The sequence below is a fragment of the Ascaphus truei genome, chromosome 1 (genome assembly GCF_040206685.1).
Source record: "Ascaphus truei isolate aAscTru1 chromosome 1, aAscTru1.hap1, whole genome shotgun sequence".
In the NCBI taxonomy this organism is placed as follows: Eukaryota; Metazoa; Chordata; class Amphibia; order Anura; family Ascaphidae; genus Ascaphus; species Ascaphus truei.
Genome location: NC_134483.1, coordinates 553,956,008 through 553,977,793, shown reverse-complemented (window position 1 = coordinate 553,977,793; position 21,786 = coordinate 553,956,008). Strand labels below are relative to the sequence as shown.

The 21,786-nt window shown below is 41.7% G+C and overlaps 1 protein-coding gene across 1 annotated transcript in view; it reads left to right on the top strand.

Annotated features, from left to right (window-relative positions):
- Positions 1-1,785: 1,785 nt before the first annotated feature.
- The window catches only part of LOC142466674 (vomeronasal type-2 receptor 26-like), a 36,221-nt gene continuing 16,220 nt past the window's right edge, over positions 1,786-21,786 (top strand). Inside the window, exons 1-2 of the mRNA XM_075571990.1 lie at positions 1,786-2,028; positions 8,692-8,815. Coding sequence (XP_075428105.1) covers positions 1,786-2,028; positions 8,692-8,815 — 367 coding nt within the window. The remainder of the gene's footprint in view (positions 2,029-8,691; positions 8,816-21,786) is intronic.

Here is a 21,786-nt window from a genome sequence, read left to right as displayed (position 1 = left end):
TTGATGAGACTTTTGCTAGACTGAACAATATCCCTTTGATCAACAGGAGGACGCCGGTAGGATTGGAGGCCATTGACGGTCGACCGCTTAAACCAGCATTTATCACGCTACAGACGGTGCCTCTTCTACTGCAGTTTGTCAACGTCCATATGGAGATCATTACCCTCGATGTAATCCACACTCCTTCTGCTGAGCTTATTTTGGGTCTTCCTTGGCTTCAACTTCATAATCCTCGCATCGACTGGACGGATCAGGAACCCATCCAGTGGGCTCCTTCTTGTGCCAAGACATGTACCCAGATTTTCCAAAGGATTGGTGGATTGTCTACCCTATCTGAGAAGATTAACTCCTTACCCTCTGTGTACTGGGAATTCCGTGATGTATTCGACAAGGCACGTTCCGAGGTTCTACCTCCGCACCGTTCTTTTGATTGTCCTATTGACCTACTTCCGGGCGCACCGCTTCCCAGGGCAAGATCCTATCCTCTCTCTCTCCCAGAGACAAGGGCCATGAACACTTACATTGCTGAGAACTTAGAGAGGGGTTTCATCAGAAAATCGTCTTCCCCGGTCGGAGCAGGCTTCTTCTTTGTCAAGAAAAAGGACGGTTCTCTCCGCCCATGCATAGACTACCGGGGTTTGAATAATATCACTCGTAAAAATCGCTACCCTCTGCCTTTGATTCCAGAACTCTTCGACCGTCTCCAGGGAGCTACTATCTTTTCTAAACTGGATCTAAGAGGTGCCTACAATTTAGTAAGGATACGAGAGGGGGACGAGTGGAAGACTGCTTTTAACACCCATGACGGCCACTACGAATATCTGGTTATGCCGTTCGGTTTGTGCAACGCACCAGCAGTTTTCCAGGATTTTGTCAACGAGATTTTTCGGGACATTCTGAACTCATTTCTTATTGTTTACTTGGATGACATCCTCATTTTTTCTAAATCCACTCAAGAACACATCAAACATGTTCAACAAGTACTGTTACGTCTTCGGGAGAACCATCTTTTTGCGAAGCTGGAGAAATGTCAGTTCCACCTCAAATCAGTGGCATTTTTGGGTTATGTCATCTCGGACTCCGGTTTCAATATGGATCCAGAAAAACTTAAGGCTATTCTGGACTGGCCTCGTCCGACTACTCTGAGAGCCGTGCAACGCTTTTTAGGTTTTGCAAACTATTATCGACGTTTCTTCCGCAATTTTTCGTCCACCGTATCTCCCATAACTGCCCTCACCAAGAAGGGTGCAGATCCTTCATCTTGGTCGGAGACCGCCATTAAGGCGTTTGATCTGCTTAAGAGGGCTTTTGTGTCTGCTCCCATCCTCACCCACCCAGATCCTAAGCTCCCATTTACCTTGGAGGTGGATGCATCGGACATTGCCAGACTGCCCTTAGCAGGACTGCACCCATGTGCGTTTTTCTCGAAGAGATTTTCGTCCGCTGAACGGAATTATGATGTCGGGAATAGAGAGCTTTTGGCGATCAAGTTGGCTTTAGAGGAGTGGAGACATTTCTTAGAGGGTACTGAGACACCCATAACCATTCTTACAGACCATAAGAACCTTCTCTACCTAGAAGGGGCACGTCGTTTGAACTCTCGGCAAGCCCGCTGGGCATTATTTTTTTTCACGATTCAATTTCCTCATCTCCTTCATTCCTGGCTCCAAGAACCTTAAAGCGGACGCCCTCTCTCGACAGTTCCTTGCAGAGGACAAATCTGAAGAACAGCTAGAGACTATCATTCCTTCCAGATGTATCCTGTCCGCCAATTCCTTTGATATTATGGGCAAGATTCAATCCGAACAATCTCAGATTCCTATAGGGCTCAAAGTTCCAGAGGGAAAACTCTACACGGCAGTCCAACACCGCAAAAAGGTTTTAGAATGGTGTCATTCTTCTAAATCTGCAGGACATCCGGGAATACGGAAGACTAACGATCTCGTTCAACGCACCTTCTGGTGGCCAGAGAGAGCTAAGGATGTAGAGGAGTTCGTCAAATCGTGTGGTACTTGTGCTCGCAACAAGGTACCTCGGGTCAAACCAGCAGGCCTTCTTCTTCCTTTACCCATTCCAGACCGTCCCTGGAACCATATTTCTATGGACTTCATTGTGGAGCTTCCAGATTCCAAGGGAAAGGATACGATTCTTGTGGTCATTGATCGTTTTTCCAAACAGACGCATCTTGTGCCTTTGAGGGGTCTTCCAAATTCCTCCCGCCTTGCGGATGTCTTCATTCAGGAGATTTTTCGTCTTCACGGGGTGCCAGCAACTATTGTTTCGGACCGTGGATCTCAATTTGTATCAAGATTTTGGCGTGCCTTTTCCCGAAAATTGGGGATTTCACTTCAATTCTCTTCAGGATACCACCCACAGACCAATGGGCAGACGGAGAGGGCCAACCAAAACCTAGAACAGTATCTTCGATGTTTTATAACCGATACGCAGCAGGATTGGGTGGATTTGCTTCCTTGGGCCGAGTTTGCTCTTAACTCTCTTCGCAATGATTCCACTCAAGAATCTCCATTTTTTATTAATTGTGGCTTTCATCCTTCTCGTTTACCTTTTTCCTCCCTATCCTCAGGAGTACCAGCGGTGGACAAACGCATCTCCCGGCTGAAAGACTTATGGACAAGGATTCAGGAGAACTTAAAGGTAGCTACAGGGAGACAGAAACTCCAGGCAGATCGCCTTCGACGTCAAGTACCGGAGTTTGTTCCAGGAGACAAGGTGTGGCTTTCTTCCAGGAATATCCGACTAAAGGTTCCTACCATGAAGCTTGCTCCCAAGTTCCTCGGTCCCTTCACCGTAGTTAGGAGGGTTAATCCTGTGGCTTACCAGCTACGCCTTCCACCTTCGATGAAGATACCTTCGGTCTTCCATGTATCCTTACTTAAACCAGTATTTCAGAGTTCTCGCTTTTCCAAGAATACTTCTCCTCCACTTCCTCTTACGATTCACGGTCAACAGGAGTACGAGGTCCAGTTTATCTTGGATTCCAGGATCTCCAGAGGAGGAGTACAATACCTGGTTCACTGGAAGGGGTTCGGACCTGAGGAACGTTCATGGATTCCCCATCGGGATCTTCACGCACCTCGCCTTCTTCCGGCTTTCCATCATAGGAATCCCTCCAAGCCTTGTCATGGACGCCCGGAGGTCGCCCCTGAAGGGGGGGGTACTGTAAGGAAGCAGGAGTTACGCCGTGCACGGCGTGCTCCTTACTCACCCGCGGCTCTGTCGGGGTCTCCCGCGACTCACAGGGACTCATTCCCCATGGCGCCGAGCTCCGGTCCTTCTATGTGCGCGCGCGCACATCCAGTCTCTTCTTCTGCCCTCGGTTCAGGGCGTGGGTCCGCGCACGCAGCTACAGACGCTGCCACCGGGAGGCGCGGCCACACAGGGGCGCACCAACCCTTTAAAGAGACAGTACCCTTTTGCAATGCCACAATACAATGCACCAATACTTCTAGGATTTATAGCTCCTCCTCCAGGAACTCATCTAGACCTATCCCTGTCTCAGCCTGACCCATTCACACACCCCCGCCTTGCTTCTCGGCTATTGGTTCTTCATACCTACATATACCCTCCAGATTCATTGACTCGTCGGCTGAGCATAGAACCAGTTGTTCTCACCTCTCTCTGCCTCCTTATTCTATTCCGCAGACTTCCTCGTGAACCGAACCGGCTTCCGCTACGTCTTCCTGTACCTCTGGCATCCTGAACTCGGCATACGGCTACACGACTCTCCGCACCTCTGGCATCCCGATCCTGGCTTACGGTAAACGACAACGTCCCTCTCTCTAACCCCGGACTTGGCTAACGGCCTCTCTACCTACCGTACCTCTCCTACCCCGATCCGGAATCCCAGACCACTCTTCAATCAAGACGTGCCCTCGTGGCTGTGGGTGGCGTTATTTCCTATCCCACCTCAGCACCGCGGTCCCGTCTCGTTTGTGGTGAGCACATCCTTACAGAAAGACAGGTAGAGTCAAACTGGCTGTTTTTGATTAATGGTATAACGGTTGCATGTTTGAAGGAGGATGGAAAGGTACCAGAATAGAGGGAGATGTTAAATATGTGTGTTGGCATAGGGGTTATAGTAGGAACCAGATGTTTTAGGAGATGGGAGGGAATGGGGTCAAGAGGGCAAGTGGCAGAGGGAGAAGAGGAGATCAGTAGTGATACATACTCCTCTGTGACAGCAGAAAAAGAGTCAAGGAAGGCAGGGGGAGAGTTAGGAAGCAGTGTAGGATGGGAGGAGGAAACAGAGGGGATGTTCTGGCGTATGGATTCCACCTTTTCCTTGAAATAGTCAGCAAAGTCCTGAGGTGAAATGGAGGAAGAGGCAGCTGGGGGTGGTCTGAGTAGCGAGTCAAAGACAGAGAAGAGTCGGCGTGAGTTAGATTTGTGTGTGTTCATTAGTGAAGAAAAGTAGGTTTGTTTAGCCTGAGAGAGGGTAGAGTTGAAACAGGACAGCATAAATTTGCAGTGAAGGAAGTCTGCGAGAGTATGAGATTTCCTCCAGAGGCGTTCAGAGGAATTAGTGGAGGAATGCAGCATGCACCGTAGCTATTATTAGACACATGATACATAAAGCTTGGCCCCCTGCAGAAGCACTTACCAAAATGACCTCCCTACTGTCTCTGTACTTTCCTCCTACATACCAATTAGATTATAAACTCTTCGGAGCAGGGACTCCTCTTCCTAAATGTTACGTTTATGTCTGAAGCACTTATTCCCATGACCTGTTATTTATATTATTTGTTATTTATATGATTACCACGTGTATTATTACTGTGAAGCGCTACAGTATGTACATTAATGGTGCTATATACTGTAAATAAAGGCATACAATACAATACAAAATATACTTTTCCCCTGTATCTTGTGCTAAACATGTCTAAGTCCCCTTTCTGGTGTCAGGGATGGAATAAGATTATATACTTTCTACTCTTTCTAGCCTCATCCCTGCCACACTACAGAAATCTGACTTTAGACTTTAAACACAAATAAAAAACACGCAGCTTGATCACATAGCTGGAGCACCCCCTGAACCCCTATAACGGGTTCAGGGTGACTTGGGTATGAACTGGGCATCCCCTCTTATGCTAGGGACACTGTACCATTCTGGGGATACCTTGATCCTGATGCCCTTTTTACTTTTCCTGTCTGTGCTGAAGCAGGGAACCCTGGCGGTGAGTCGTAAGAGCGTTTCCAGGGTAGGATTTTGACCGGAGCACTGTGCTTCAATGTATCCGAGAATCTTACCTGATTCTAGGGTACATCTGTGGGGTAAAAGAAAGAAATACAGTGCACAGCTAATAAAACCTATATAACTATAATAAAAACAAAATACCGGCGCCTCCAAAAATAGATATAAATAAAATCTGACCATGTATAAAGTCCAATATGGCTGAAGAGAAATCCAGGAAGGGATCTTCAATGAAGTCTTATGGGAGGACAAACAAACAAATAAGACAAAAACAAGAAAGAAAAAAGAAAGAGATCATAGTGCAACTAAAAACAACAATAAACAAATAATCACTGAAAAGATTGACAAGAAAATAGTTACAAATTTAATGCAAGTGAATAAAAATATATAAATTAGAAAACAAACACATACACTGGCGACACACTTTATTCGAGCTTGGCTAGTCCCACGAATTCGGGTATACCCGGGTGTATTGAGGTTTGTGACTGTTTTCTGCCCGAGTGCATTGAGGTATTTTCCAAGCAGGGATTGAAGCATTTTATTCCCGCTGGCTGCAATACTGCACAGTATATATATATATACTGCATTACAATTCATGAATTTATGCCAACTGGTAGACACGCGAAGCATTGCAGCCTATTAAATTCTAATCATTATCATTTAACAGATCAGCCGCCCATCAGCCAGGCATGAACCCAGGCTGGGAAGGCAAACGCAACGGGGCTTGTCAGAGGTGAGGAGCGGCGCATTCCAGGTATCTGCCAGGTACATACCGGGTATTTGCTCGAATAAAGTGTGTCGGTGCAGTAATGTTGGGCTAGAGACACTATTAAAGCGATGACATCCGGTAGGGATAAAATTGAAACCCTACTTACAGCAAAGCTGAAAGGTATAAGCCTGTAGCTAAACTGTCCAGTACTTCAGACCAAAGCTTGATATATCACAGCCGCCAAAGATCCACGATGCATGGACAATGAATATATTTTATTAAAGCAATACACATAGATAAAAACAGGGGGAAAAAAAGTCTAAAAAAAAGAAAACAGTATTAGTATCAATACCTAATAAGGCCTAAAAAGCATCTCTTTTCTTTTTTTTAGGATTTTTATTTCCCTGTTTTTATCTATGTGTATTGCTTTAATAAAATGTATTCATGTTATTATCAGCAAAGGCTCTCAGCCTACATTGGTTGCTGCAAGCACCAACCCGATTGTATGTTACAGGGTCCCTTACTCTAGGGCAGTCCCTGGCAACACTCACTATCATGGGATAAGTTATACTTATCTTGGGCCAAGGGGGTGCTGGCCTAGTACAGGGGTCCCTCTCTACTGTACCCCTACCTCCTTCCCTTGTCTGCCCCTTGCTCTGACTGACTCGCAGGCTCTCTGCCCGCGAAATGTATCCACTTGCTCTCCTGGCAGTCCTGCAGCCCTATTGGCTCCTATGAGGCACCTGGTGTGCTTGGCCCTAAGCCTCATGGGAGTTGTAGTCCCGTGGAGGCTGTACTTACATTGGGGCCGCGTGCGCACCTTCCCTATGCCTGCACTAACCCCTAATGGCCGCCACAACATCTCCCTCTCTATCCCTACTCTCGCGCGACTCTACACTAACTCTGGGACAGTCCCTGCGCATGCGCGATCACTAAGAACTGATGGCGCACTCCTTGCTAGCTGCCGGGCCCGTAGCAACGCGATCGCGGCCTTAGCGACGGCCCGATCGCATCCCCGGCAACCGGCCTGCACTAGGGGGCAACGCGCTACTCCCCGCTCCGGCCCTACATTCGCGCGACCACTGCGCATGCGCGAACAAACGCGCAATGGCGGCGCCCTAACTGCCCGGCTCCGAGAGTGCCGGGATTCCCGTGACGCGCGTGCGGCTCTGGCAACCGGCCGCACATGTCCCCAGCAACCCCCGAGCCGGGACCTGACCGCCCTCACCTCCCGTATCGCCCGACGGGGCCGCCATTGGACTCGGCGGCACCCGCGATCTCTAGAGAGGTGAAGGGGGTGCTGATACTCCTGGGAGACCTGGCTACACAAATATATTCGGGGACAGTACAAGGAGCTTTCAAATTAACTGTTCATCCCACGGGCAGTACAAAGGACTCGGGGCCATCCCTTAAGGGTGGAGGAAAGGAAATTTCACCAGCGACAAAGGAAATGGTTCTTTATAGTAAGGGCAGTTAAAATGTGGAATTCATTACCCATGGAGACTGTGATGGCAGATACAATAGATTTGTTCAAAAAAAGGTTGGACATCTTTTTAGATGGGAAAGGTATACAGGGATATACCAAATAAGTATACATGGGAAGAATGTTGATCCAGGGATTAATCCGATTGCCAATTCTTGTAGTCAAGAAGGAATTTATTTTTCCCCTTATGAGATATCATTGGATATCTGGGGTTTTGTGTTTGCCTTCCTCTGGATCAATAAGTATAGATATAGGATAAAGTATCTGTTGTCTAAATTTAGCATAGGTTGAACTTTTTCAACCTCATCTACTATGTAACTATGTAACTATATAACACCATATTGCATGATGCAGCAATGTCATGATGCTGGGATGCTGCAGAAGGAGCCACTATAGAAGGAATTGCCCGGGCAGGTATGTGCCTGCAATCCACCCCTGCTGCCACCTACCCTGACCTAAGCCTGTCTGAACTTCTCTTCTGCCTCATTTATTATACGGTTTTTGTTTGTTGATCTTTCCCAGTAACAACTCTGTGATGCTCAGCCGATCACTGCAGCCACCGGAATATGCTCCATAATGATGATCCCACCTTCATCTGTACCTTCAGTGGGATAAGGCTATAAACTCCCAATATGGGAGTGCTCAGCTGAATCCTGTTCAAATCTGCCCCAGTCCTGTATAGAACTGCCTCCTGCTGTCACCTGTCTTATCTCCAGTTTTAAATTTGCCAGTCTCACTTACTATTCTTAAATCTTCAGGGTCAGATGCAGGTAGTCTTTCCATTTGAGGATCTGTAATTTATTTGCACCTTTCTGTGTCTCAAAATGCCCCACTCCTGTCACCTCATCTCCACTCTGCAATTTCTCAGTTTCAGCTGTTTTCATGATTTTGTCATTAGTTTATAATTCATATGATTTTTCATAAATGTGTTCCTAAAATTTTGTAAAAACTCAAATAAAAAAACAAATCCAACACTGAAACCAATCAAATTGAGTTTGTGTAAAACCAAATCCAAAACAAAACACAAACTGTGTAGAACCTAAATCGCGTCCAAACTAAAAACACATTTATTTTTAGGACCAAAACCAAACTGTATCGGAAATGCGCACTTCAGTTTGACTAGGGAAATATATTTTCTCCAGAACATCTTGATTCAGAAAACGAATCAGATCCTGGATACACATCAAACTATTCATGTTAAAGCAGAATACAGTATTAACCATGACTATCAATGTGTGCCGGGCAGTGACTCTCACATGACATTATACCGGCTTTGTTTCATGACAGGTTCCTCGTGCCGTGTGCACTGAGCCTTGTACTCCAGGATACCGCAAAACACATCCAGAAGGAAAACCAGTTTGCTGCTATATTTGTGTTCCTTGTTCAAAGGGGGAGATCTCCAACGCATCTGGTAGGTGATTGTCACGTAACGGTACTGATCAGGCCAGCTAGTTTGTTGGATCGCCAACCCAAGGCACGGAGTTCAAGAAACTATGTTTATTTGCAAGGTCAACAGAATAGAAGCATTCAAACGTACACAAAACACACAATTATCCACTTTGTGTCCCACCTCTATCCTGGGAAGGGATTTGATTTCTCCCCACGGAGTAGGTTACCCAGAGGGGAGGCCAGGGGTAGCCACAAGAGTCCCTCTGTTTCTGGGTTGGGGAAACAATCCATTATGGGGTACAACAATTTCCTGGGGCGGCTTTGAGAGTCGGCACACAATGGATAAAAACACTCTTTGGTGCAATTACCGGTAGAGCCTGTCCCGATAGTCGGAGGCCCGACTGTCACGGTAGATCAGGTGTTACCAATAAATTAATACCGGGATTCTGGACTGAGCAGTACAAGGAGTGTAAAATAAATTGTAATTTGTTTCCTTTTAAGACAAACACACAATACTTCACAATTATAGTCAATATACACTTACTGGGATGGGGAAACTAAATAAAATGTCCACGAATGAAACAAAGACTCTGGGCACCCCTGCACACATGCAAGTGGGTGCGTGATGTGAGCCGTGCGACAGTCCTTGGCTAGGGGCGCAACTTGCCAGCCCTATATCTCTGCCAAAAGGAATTCTTTCATAATGTCGTTGTTGAATACGTGAGTGAGACCGCAATCACCATATGTTTTTATTGTATCTATAATCTATGACAGGTGCTGTAAAGGGTAGATGCACAATAGTATCAGTGTTCATCAAAAGGTTTGATTAGAAAGGAACCCTTTATAGTTAGCACTCAAATGTCACACTTATTATAATGATGGACACAGTGGTCCTGCAGTGAAATACTGCTTGTATGTCTGGTACTCCCGAATCACCGAGGATATCAAAAAATAATAAAATTGTATTAATTCTACATAGAAATTTAAAAACACAGATACATTGTTAAAAATCCCTATAGTCATGAGGTTAATATGTGCAGGTCAAATAGGGTAAGTACAATTGACTGTTCAATATATTGACATATCCTGACATCCAATTGTCACAGCTGTAGTTAGTTAAATATATATGGTATAATGTATATACTCAATCACACGACAGGCAGGCTAGAAAAATGCTCATATACCAAATATCCTTGCTGTAGTGTATCTTAGATAGTCTAAGAGCTCGGTAGTGATATACAGTAGGTATGAGATTCCTTAATGGGCAACTCTAAATTTGTTCATTAGATGTGTTAGTCTCTATATATCACATGAGACAAAAAGGAGTAAATGCCTTTAAACCACATTCGCCGTATATATTTATTGTTGTCCAATCAGAGGTCTAGATATTACAGTATAGTGCATCACAGTAAAACACATCTATATACAGCGGTACATGTATACCTAAATTGTAACCTATTGGTCACTGCCACTTGTATAGTATAACCTAGTATATCGTAGTTAAACCACTTTGATATAGATCTCGCATAAATAGCCCGGTATCCAAAGTAGGAAAAACACAGCGGTCACTTGTACCATAGAATGTATCTAGAGCTATGTTAGATATTAGGATATAACATAAACTATCATGGTTGTAGCCACTGATCTGCACTATCTTGTGGTACAAGTGAGTTAAAATGGTGAATGTGTATATTCTCGGCACGATACAAGCCTGCCCGTAGTTCCTGCTGTGAGGATGTCGCCACTCGATGACGTCACTAACGTGACGTCTTACGTCCCGACGCACGTTTCACGTGTCTACTACGCTTCATCAGGGGGAGGAGGGATAAGGAAATTATGTCCCCGGTGCAGTTTTTATAGCCCCAGACGAAATAAAATGATTCAAAACCGAGTTTGTAATTGGTGGAATCTGAATCAATAGGTTCGTGTCACACCAGGAGGTAGACCGAACTTAAAGGTGTACTAGCTCTCTTGCCATGTCAGATTGGAGTATGTTATTGCGGCTATATGTCCAGTAGAGGTATATAATTTAAAATAAGGTAAGTATGATAGTGGATGTGTTTTGTCATCTCATATGGTTATTGTTAAGATATTAATTATGGTAATGAACAGGAATAAAAAGATCAAATCTGTCTTGTTTCCATTCATTGGTGTCCTGTCGTTGTTAGGCTTATTCACATCAGACATATGTCAAAGTAAGTATTATTGGTGTAAAAGATGTTTAATAACATCCCACTGCCGATGGAATAAATACAGAATTAGCAGTATTGGGCGATATGTAAAGGTGATAAGTGGAGATTATTGCAATTAGGGTTTAGATATAACCATCATAATCTTGTCAACACTAACTAAGTGATCCTCTATCTATAATTGTGTTATGTGTTGAATATAATTAATAATATTACAGTGTTAGATGTAAATAAATACTTAACATCCATGAGAAATATTATTTATATAGTATAATAAAGTGATGTAGGACTGTGCTTAAAATATATATAGAGAACCTGCCCCTAATGGTCAATGCAGGTCTAGTTAACGTGAGCATTAAATCTATAGTGTATTATGTGTAATGTACTGTGTAGAAGTGAATGAAAATCAAATCAATTCCACAACCTCTATATATAATTAATATGTTGTGATATTAGTGTTAAATATAAATAAACAAATAAGTAACATCCTTGAAAATTATTAAATATAGAATAGTTTAGTGATGTAGGACTGTGCCTAAAACATATAGAACCTGCCCCTAATGGTCAATGCAGGTCTAATTAACGTGAACATTAAATTAATAGTGTGTTATGTGTAATATACTCTGTAGAAATGAATGAAAATAAAATCAAATCCACAACCATAAATTAGAGAGTATTGTGAGTTAGTAAATTGGAGAAATTCATTTATGTGGAAACCTTTTCATCAACCTGATCAGTAATTCACATTATGCAGTAAAAAATATATATAGTACAGTATATTAATGTAGGAGTGTTATTAAGGTAAAATGGCCTGCCCACTAATGGTCAATGCAGGTCAAATTTAGCTTGTAACTAGTGATGTGTTATATGTAATATACTGTGTAGAAATGATTAAATGAGAACCATATTCAATATCCATACATAATATAGTCTTATACATACTTGGCAGCATTAAATAAACGGGGAAAAAATAAACCCTTCGTTTAATCCCAGTGGTGCCATAGTTTGCAGCTGGAATATCCATCGACTCTCCTGTTGTAAAAGTCGTTGGTCCCAGTTACCACCTCTTTGATCTCTAGGTATATGCTCAATACCACAGAAGTGCATTACTTTAGTGTCACCTTTATGTTGTTCGATGACATGCCTCGCAACTGTGGTATCTGTGGCATTCCTAACACTACCAATATGTTCTAAAATCCTCGTCTTTAGAGGTCTGTGGGTTTTACCCACATACATAATGCCGCAATCACAAATCATAAGATAAATAGTTCCGCAGGTGAGGCAATTGATAAAGTCTTTTATCATATACTTTACATCCTTCTCTGAGTTCATGAATTGTTTGGTAGTGGTCATGAAGGGACAGGCCTTACATTTGGCACATGGGAAGGAACCACACGGTTTAGTACCTAGCCAGGTCTTAGTCTGATTCTTTTCAAGATGGCTGTGAACTAACCTGTCTTTAATGTTTGTATTGCGTCTGTATCCTGTTGTAGGTTTATCTCTGAGAACTTTACATAGATCAGAGTCTCCCAGCAGGATATGCCAGTGTTTGTAGAGGATGTTTTTAGTAATTTGTGAATGACTATTATATGTTGATATAAATCTAATAACTTCCTCTTGAGGTAGGGTTTTTTTTAGGTGCCAAAAGTTCATCTCTTGGTGATGTTAATGCCCTATAGTATGCTTGTTTGATTAGTTTATTGCTGTACCCTCTTTGTTGAAATCTACTGGACATATCTCCTGCTTGTCTGTTGAATTCTTTCGTAGAGGAGCAGTTTCGTCGCAATCTCAAAAATTGTCCTATAGGGATATTGTCAGTCACATGTTTGGGGTGATGGCTGTTGGCTTTTAATAGACTGTTGGTCGAGGTTGGCTTACTGAAAATGTTCGTCTCAACAGTACCACTGTCAGTCCTAGTTATGGTGATATCCAAAAATTCAATTTTGTTTTTATCACATTGACTTGTCAGTTTCAGATTGAAGTTGTTATTGTTCAGACTATCAATAAAGGCATGCAGTAGTGTCTCTGAGCCCTTCCAAATCATGAAAATGTCATCTATGTATCTGACCCACAACTCTATATGTTCAGTGTAGAATTCGTTCTCTTCTATGAAGACCACTGTTTCCTCCCAACAGCCTAGGTATAAATTAGCATAGGTGGGAGCACATGTGGTCCCCATAGCTGTACCCTGTATTTGGTGATACAGGGTATTGTGAAAAACAAAGAAGTTGTGGGTCAGTACATAGTCCAACAATTTGAGGATGAGATTGTTGTGCGCTGTACAGTCTGTATTTCTTGCTCTCAGGAAATGGGCAACAGCATCCATACCAAATTTATGGGGGATGCTAGAATATAACCCCTCTACGTCGAGGCCTACTAAGATAGAGTCAGAGTTGAGATAGAATCATTCTAGTTTGCGTAACACATCTGTTGTATCTTTTACATATGATGGTAAAATTTCTACAAATGGTCTTAAGATTCTATCTAAATAAACACTTGTATTAGCGGTGACATTGCCAATACCTGAGACTATGGGTCTTCCAGGTGGAGGTCTCTTTTCTTTATGAATCTTAGGCAAATGGTAGAAGGTGGCAATTCTAGGAGTCTTGATCATCATGAAGTCATATTCCTTTTTAGCAATAAGTTTCTCTTCTAGACCTAGATCTAATATCACTTTTAGTTCGTTCAGATAAGTCTGAGTAGGATCTGTGCGTAGGACAGAGTAACAATGTTTGTCCGAGAGGAGACGTTTAGATTCTTGTATATAATCTTCCTCATTAAGAATAACAATATTACCCCCCTTGTCAGAAGGTTTCACTACAATAGTCTTATCTGTTTCTAGGTCTCTGAGAGCTGTTCTTTCTTGATAGGTTAGATTCTGTGGTCTTTTAGTGCTTTTGAGTTTAATCAAATCTTTAGTAACAAGTTGATTAAAAACAGTGACATTGGGGCAACAATCTACAGGTGGTGTGAATTTTGATTTTAATTTGAGATCTGTGAAGGGGCCCTCACCTGGAGGTCTAGAACTTTCTTCATCAAGTCCTTCTAGATTTTCTAAATTGTTAAGGTCTTGAGTATTTAGGAACTCTAGGGGGGTATTAGCTATTTGACACTGTTTCCGTTTTTTGAAAAATTTGTGCAGTGATAGCTTGCGACAGAATAGATTAAGATCTTTTATGCAGTCGAATAAATCCATTTGGCTAGTTGGACAGAAGGATAAACCATTTGACAAGACGTCAATATGGTTTGGATTGAGGACTTTGCTAGATAAATTGATTATCTGCGTCGTCTTATCTTCCCCCGGGAATTCCTCCTCCTTGATGGTTCCTGATAGGCCCATCTCTCCCTGTCTCTTAGATCTCTTTGATAATTTTCCCTTTCCCCTCCTTGTTTTCCTCTTGTTGTTGGAATTGGAAAAAGGCCTGTGTTCTCTAAAAAAGAGGGGCCTGACCTTTGTGGTAAGGGAAAGGGGATATCTATATCGGTAGTATGGACTTCTCGTCCTTGTGCACCTGTGTCTTGTTCTAGATCACTGGCTGAGGTTTCCCAGTCTGTTGTGGAATCTTGTGTTTTTGAGTGTGTTTGCTTAGACGAAAATCTAGTTTTAAACCTAAAGATTTTTCCTTCTTTAAAATCGTCATCATCCCTGATAAATTTCTTCTGTTTTCTCTCTTTGAGATCTTTTGTGAATTTATCAATATTGGATTTCAATTTATCTTCCAATTCTACAAAGAGAGTATTTGACTGCCATTTGGGTATATCTGCTCTTAGAGTGACAATCTCGGCTTTAACTGCATTCAATCTATTAGTCTCGTAATCTACAAGGAGTTGCATCAGTTGTGCTGAGCAGTTAGGCAGAATTTTTTGCCATTTTGCAATAAAGTCTATGTCTGTTACCTGGTGTGAAGGGGGGAGTTTGACTCTAAGTCCTCTAGGGACCAGTTCAGTTTTTAAATAATTTTCCAAACTCGCCACCTCCCACCAGATTTTTGCTCTTGAGGTGTATACCCTATTCAGTTCTCTAAAATAGCTGTTAATATCTGTTGATGTTCCTTCTTCATCAGGTTTATATGTAGTGGAAAATATTTGTAAAGCCTCATTAAGCCAGTGATCAATCCCTTGTCCCTCAGTCAAAAAAATTGTCATACTGTCAGAGATAAAGAAAAAATAGTCTTTATAATAGTGTAGACACCCTATTTGTATAAATATTTACTAGATAGTACGGGAGCAGGTCCCACAATACAGAACAAGAGCTGTTCCAAAACTCACATTGAATACGTGAGTGAGACCGCAATCACCATATGTTTTTATTGTATCTATAATCTATGACAGGTGCTGTAAAGGGTAGATGCACAATAGTATCAGTGTTCATCAAAAGGTTTGATCAGAAAGGAACCCTTTATAGTTAGCACTCAAATGTCACACTTATTACAATGATGGACACAGTGGTCCTGCAGTGAAATACTGCTTGTAAGTCTGGTACTCCCGAATCACCGAGGATATCAAAAAATAATAAAATTTTATTAATTCTACATAGAAATTTAAAAACACAGATACATTGTTAAAAATCCCTATAGTCATGAGGTTGATATGTGCAGGTCAAATAGGGTAAGTACAATTGAATGTTCAATATATTGACATATCCTGACATCCAATTGTCACAGCTGTAGTTAGTTAAATATATATGGTATAATGTATATACTCAATCACACGACAGGCAGGCTAGAAAAATGCTCATATACCAAATATCCTTGCTGTAGTTTATCTTAGATAGTCTGAAAATATGCCCTTGTATTCTCCAACGTCTTAGCGTGAAAATACACCAGCTGCCCGACTCGGGATGACTTCAACCTCCGGAGGATTTAGCCCACTCTTATAGCGCTGATGATCTGGGAAAACAAAATGGTGGACGAGCTCGGAGGAAAGCAGTAATTGAGTCAGACAGTGAAGCTTTGTCAAAAACTGTTCTCCTGTTTATTGAAGGGTATACAGCCAGTTTATATAGCAAACTTGAGCATAGAAAAAACACACATATGAGAACATACTTCCTCTTTTAATTTACAGTCTGTCTATCTCAGCAAAATAACAGTTAGACAGCATAGACAGTTTATAGTCTGGGAAGGGGCCTTAATACCGAACTTGGAGGCAGTTAAAGGAAATGTCAGTCTTTAGGACAGTATGTTGAGTAATGCATTCTTGTGTAACTCATGCTCAATATGGCTGGGAAGAAGTTCCTGTTTCTACAGGGCAAAAAATAAGTCTGAACAAATACAGTTCAGCTAGTGATAAGTGGGTGATAGGTCAGGTCATTTTCTCAGACCTGCCTGGACAGCACAATTACGTATGGCATATAGCATGTGGTTAGTTCCTGAGACTTAAATGTTAGTACAGAATAGTTATAGAAAAATGGTTATCCAGCAATCAAAATGGAGTCCCCCCTTATATGCACATTTTCAATCCCCCCTTTTGTCATGACTAAATGACAATTAACCTCTAGGATATGGGGGTCTCGTATTGGATTTGAATATTATCATAATCCATCAAAGGTATCTGGACTCTAGTGGCAGTAGGTCCAGAGTCATGTATCATATTTGGGAAACTGTGAATGGGGGCATTAACGTCCAGTGATGCATATGTGTGATCAATTGACTTACCAAAAGGCATAATCATTTTACATAAAGATAAACACATTAATTTGTAACATGAAATAATAACAACTAATACTACAAATATGCAAACGATAAATATCAGTCCCATAACAATTCTCTTTCCCTCATTTTGTCGTGGGTCCATAACCTAACAACTACTATATTGTTTTTGATATTGTTGATATATTTTGTCGTATTGAAATAGTGGTGCAGGTTTTGGGGGTCCGAAGAAAATAAATATATATATATATATATGTGGCCACAGGAGTTCTTGTTTGTAGAGAGATATATATCGGTGTGGCTGGTATGATATCTTTTCTGTTTACCGGGTTGACTATTACTACAAAAACTATTACCAATTTCTAAATTACTATTCACACTGCTCTTCTGTAACTACTAGCACATTATGGCGGCTAAAATTTGTGAAAATTGGTGGGGCTAATTTCTACCGGGAGCGATTGCACAAATATCCATCTTGCACGCATCTTTCATACTGCATTTATTCAGAATGGCAAAACAGAAAAATGGCTGCTATGGTAAAAAATGGCTGACTTATGATCCTTTCCTTGTGGCTGACACACGCCTCTGGGTGACCTCCCACTTTCCTCATAGCCTCATATCCAATCTTCTTAGTCCCCTCTTATTCTTTAGAGACAGTCTATTTAAAGAACAGTTAACCATTGCATAGTCCTGCTGGACCAGGAGATTGTCCAATTGTGCCTTGTCATTCTTTTTCGGCCATTATATCGGCACAGTTGATTTCTTCTCGGTCTCTTCTTCTGGGGGACTGCTGACATCACCGAAAAGAGGCATAGCGTCGGTGGGGGTGCAACGCACTTCTGGATCAAAGTTTACTGCATATGACACATACATAGAGAGTGATGAGTAGGACAGACACACACACAAAAGCATCCAATAGCTTCGCTCCCAGAGAACTAATCCAACCACCAAGTCCCAACAAATCCCATCCGTCATCTCTACCTTTAAACACTGGACTATTTTCCCCAAATAACATGACCTGTTCTAGTTGCAGGGTAATATTCTATCTGTCCTCCTATCACAGAGTCAATAACTTCCCTAGGGCAAACTCTTATTTCTACACCCTTCGTAACCAATTTCTTATAGATGGTTCTACAAATGTCTTATTTCATATTGTCTTTTTCTGAAGGGGTTAAATATAACATTTATTTTCCCTGGGGTGCAACCTATTGAATATAGATAGTATATTGGGTTATATTATACATAAAATATGGGCTTTGTTTACTAGGATTCCATTGTGTGACAAAAGGTGTGCATATATGCTATACACAAATCAATAAAAACAAAATAACAATTACTAAACAAAATATACCTGTTCCTACCCTATCGTCTTTGTGTGCACACTATTTACACAAACCTAATAGACTATACATTTATAATTAAAATAACAAAACCTGTAAAGAAAAAAAAAATTATTAAAAAGTTCAAAGTTCATATGTTGAGGCCTGGAATTTTGGCTGTGTCTCTAGGCTTTTCCACTTTGGATACGGTGCAGATTGAAGCAACTGTGGGTGGTGCTGGGATAAGTTTCATATGCGTAACGTGGATCCAAAAAGAGACCTCTGCCACTTTATTTGCTGTAGTGGTGATGAGTAGTACTTTTAATAGTAGTAGTAGCGTCTTTTCATCTGGGATGAAGAACGTTCTTGCGTAGGAAATGCTTGACCATTAACCCATCTCTCGTAGGTGCACTTTCAACTTTGACATGTGCCTAGAGAGACTCAAAAATATATTAGTTGCATACAATACTTACTAATTGTTTTACTAAACAGTCACTGTGGTCCTGACTTTGCTACAATCTAAATTCATTCAAATTGGTGCCTCAGCTATTGCCAAACCAAAAGAAAAAAATGGCTAAAATAATTCTGTATAGAACTCCAAACTAATTACTTGTAACGTAATTTCTTTGAAAAGTGCTGAGCACACTGCCAACCTTAAAAGGCACTCAGTGTCCACTATCATACTTACCTTATTTTACCTTACCTTACTTACCTTATTTTAAATTATATACCTCTACTGGACATATAGCCGCAATAACATACCCCAATCCAACATGGCAAGAGAGCTAGTACACCTTTAAGTTCGGTCTACCTCCTGGTGTGACACTAACCTATTGATTAAGATTCCACCAATTACAAACCCGATTTTGAATCATTTTATTTCGTCTGGGGCTATAAAAACTGCACCAGGGACATCATTTCCTTATCCCTCCTCCCGCTGATGAAGCGTGGTAGACACGTGAAACGTGCGTCGGAACGTAAGACGTCACGTTAGTGACGTCATCGAGTGGTGACATCCTCACAGCAGGAACTACGGGCAGGCTTGTATCGTGCTTAGAATACTGCTGCGGCAGACTTTATTCTAACAATTCACCGGTTTGTCCCTGGCTTGTTCCTGGAATGCGACGCTGTTCACCCGGAGCATGCCACGTTCCCAGCCAGGGGTCATGCCCGGCTGACGCGCGGCTGATGTGTTAATTTATAATGGTTCAGGATTTAATAGGCTGCAATGCTTCGCGTGTCCGCCAGATGGCATAAAATCATGAATTATAATGCAGTATATATATATATACTGTATAACAACAACCCCTATAACCCCTAACATACAGTACTGTACACATACAGTACTGTATATGCACATCAATGATACTATGGCCGGCGAGGGCGAGATGTTTTTGCAGCAGAGAGAGATCCGCTGCTCTCTCTGCGCAAACATCGGCACATTAAAAATTATTTAAAATACATTTTTATTCATAGTGTACATGTGCAGGGGGTCTCCAGATAGCGGCTATACGCTATGGTAATGAAGCAGCATTTCTGTATTTTTAATAATATTGTGCAGGAGCAGGGGGTCCCCTGAGCATTAATTTCTGGCTCAGGGAACCCCCTGCTCACTGTACAATATTATTAAAATACAGAAATGCTGCTACGTTACCGTAGCACATAGCCGCTAAGGTAAGGAACAAGTGTTTATTTATATATGTGTTTTATTCATACTGTAGATGTGCAGGGGGTCTCCGGAGCTGAACCGCGTTGGTTTCAGGTCGGGGGACCCCCTGCTCGCCGAGATACAGCCCCCTTTATGAGGTGCCGGTATCCCTCTGCGTTTAAAGGTCCCGATCACGTGACTGCGGCCTGTAAACCAAGCAGAGGGATATCGGCACCCCCTAAAGGGGCCTGTATCTCGGGGAGCAGGGGGTCCCCGGACCTAAAACCACAGCGGTTCTGCTCCGGAGACCCTCTGCACATTTACAGTATAAATAAAACACACCCTTCAATAAAGAATCGTTCTTTACCTTAGCGGCTATGTGCTATGGTAACGAAGCAGCATTTCTGTATTTTTAATAATATTGTACAGTGAGCAGGGGGTTCCCTAAGCCAGAAATGAATGCTCAGGGGACCCCCTGCTCCTGCACAATATTATTAAAAATACAGAAATGCTGCTTCATTACCATAGCGTATAGCCGCTAAGGCAATGAAGGGTTAAGGCAGAATAAACAATAAATACATTAAATACATATTTTTAATGTGTGTGTTAAACTTCCCTGCCTTCACTGTAATCTATGTAAAAAACCCTTCCCCTATTGTGTGTGTTAAACTTCCCTGCCTTCACTGTAATCTATGTAAAAAACCCTCCCCCTATTGTGTGTGTTTAACCTCCCTGCGGGTCCGCGGTGCCCCCACAGAAGTGGGACCACACATCACCATCCCCGCACCTACGGGTTGGCGGTGCCCCCACAGAAGTGGGACCACACATCTTCATCCCCGCAGACTACGGGTCGGCGGTGCCCCCACAGTATAGGACCACCGCTTCATCCCCGCATGTGTCACCCGTGGAACCACCAGCCTGATACCCGTGAGATACCCGAGGAGACCCGCAGGTGGTCTCCAGAGGTCCCACGCAGAACCACGGAACCAACCCTGAATGTAAAAAAAATAAACCTGGCATACATTCAATACATACACCCTCCCCCCCAACACCTACAGTACAATAATGTGCAAAATAACTATTATCCAGATATGGATAATAGATTAATTGCCCATTATTAAAAACATTAACTAGCATATTAAAATAAATAAAGTACTACTGACCTCATCAATATGAAGTGTCCATCGCCAGCAACATCCTTGTCTTGCCCACAAAATACATAGCAAATACAAAGCCAATACATTGCAATTACATTCAGATATCAATTAACCCCTTAAACACCTTATCAGATAATAACCGCAAAGGTGATTAAGGGGTTAAGCCACACTAGCCCGATACCCACCCTTCACCCATGAATTTGTACAGTGGCTTCATCATGCAACTGTATATACAGTATATATATATATATATATATATATATATATATATATATATATATATATATATATATATATATATATATATATATATATATACTGTATATACATATATATATATATATACAGTATATACACACACATGATGAACCAATATACAAATAAATGTAGAAGGGTTATCAAAACCATACTGTCCTACAAATAACACTTCTCCATACAGACACACTACAATAAAATCAATTTCCTTTAATAATCCTAACTGATCTCACAATCTAATTCATCAAATGCCAATGAAACACCTCACATTCCAATCAATACATTACAACCAATCAAGTAAACAAAAATCAATTAGCAATCATTATTTACATCCCTAAACAATTGACACTCCATCCTGAACAATGAAACAATTAACTAATTCCCGCCTGGAGCAGAACAATTTAGCCTGTGAAAAAATATAAGTACCAACCAGAATACAACCTTTAAAACCAAGGCTATCCCTGACCTCCCTCAAACACACAATACAATACCAAGGATTACATCTATCTAATTTTAAAATACTTTAAACTCACAATAATGCATAGCAGCATAGACAAATTAATTTAAAACACATCAAATCAAGCTTTTAAAACAACATCATTTCTTAGATAAGGATGTGTACCAAGGAAGGTACACTGAAGAATCCCCTTGCAGGCGCACCGCAGACCTTTATAGTATAGACGGTCAGGGGTGGATGTAGTAAATAGTTTAAACTTTATTAAATAACTGTGTAAATGTGTAATTAAAACAGTATATAGTGCAGTACCATACACTAAA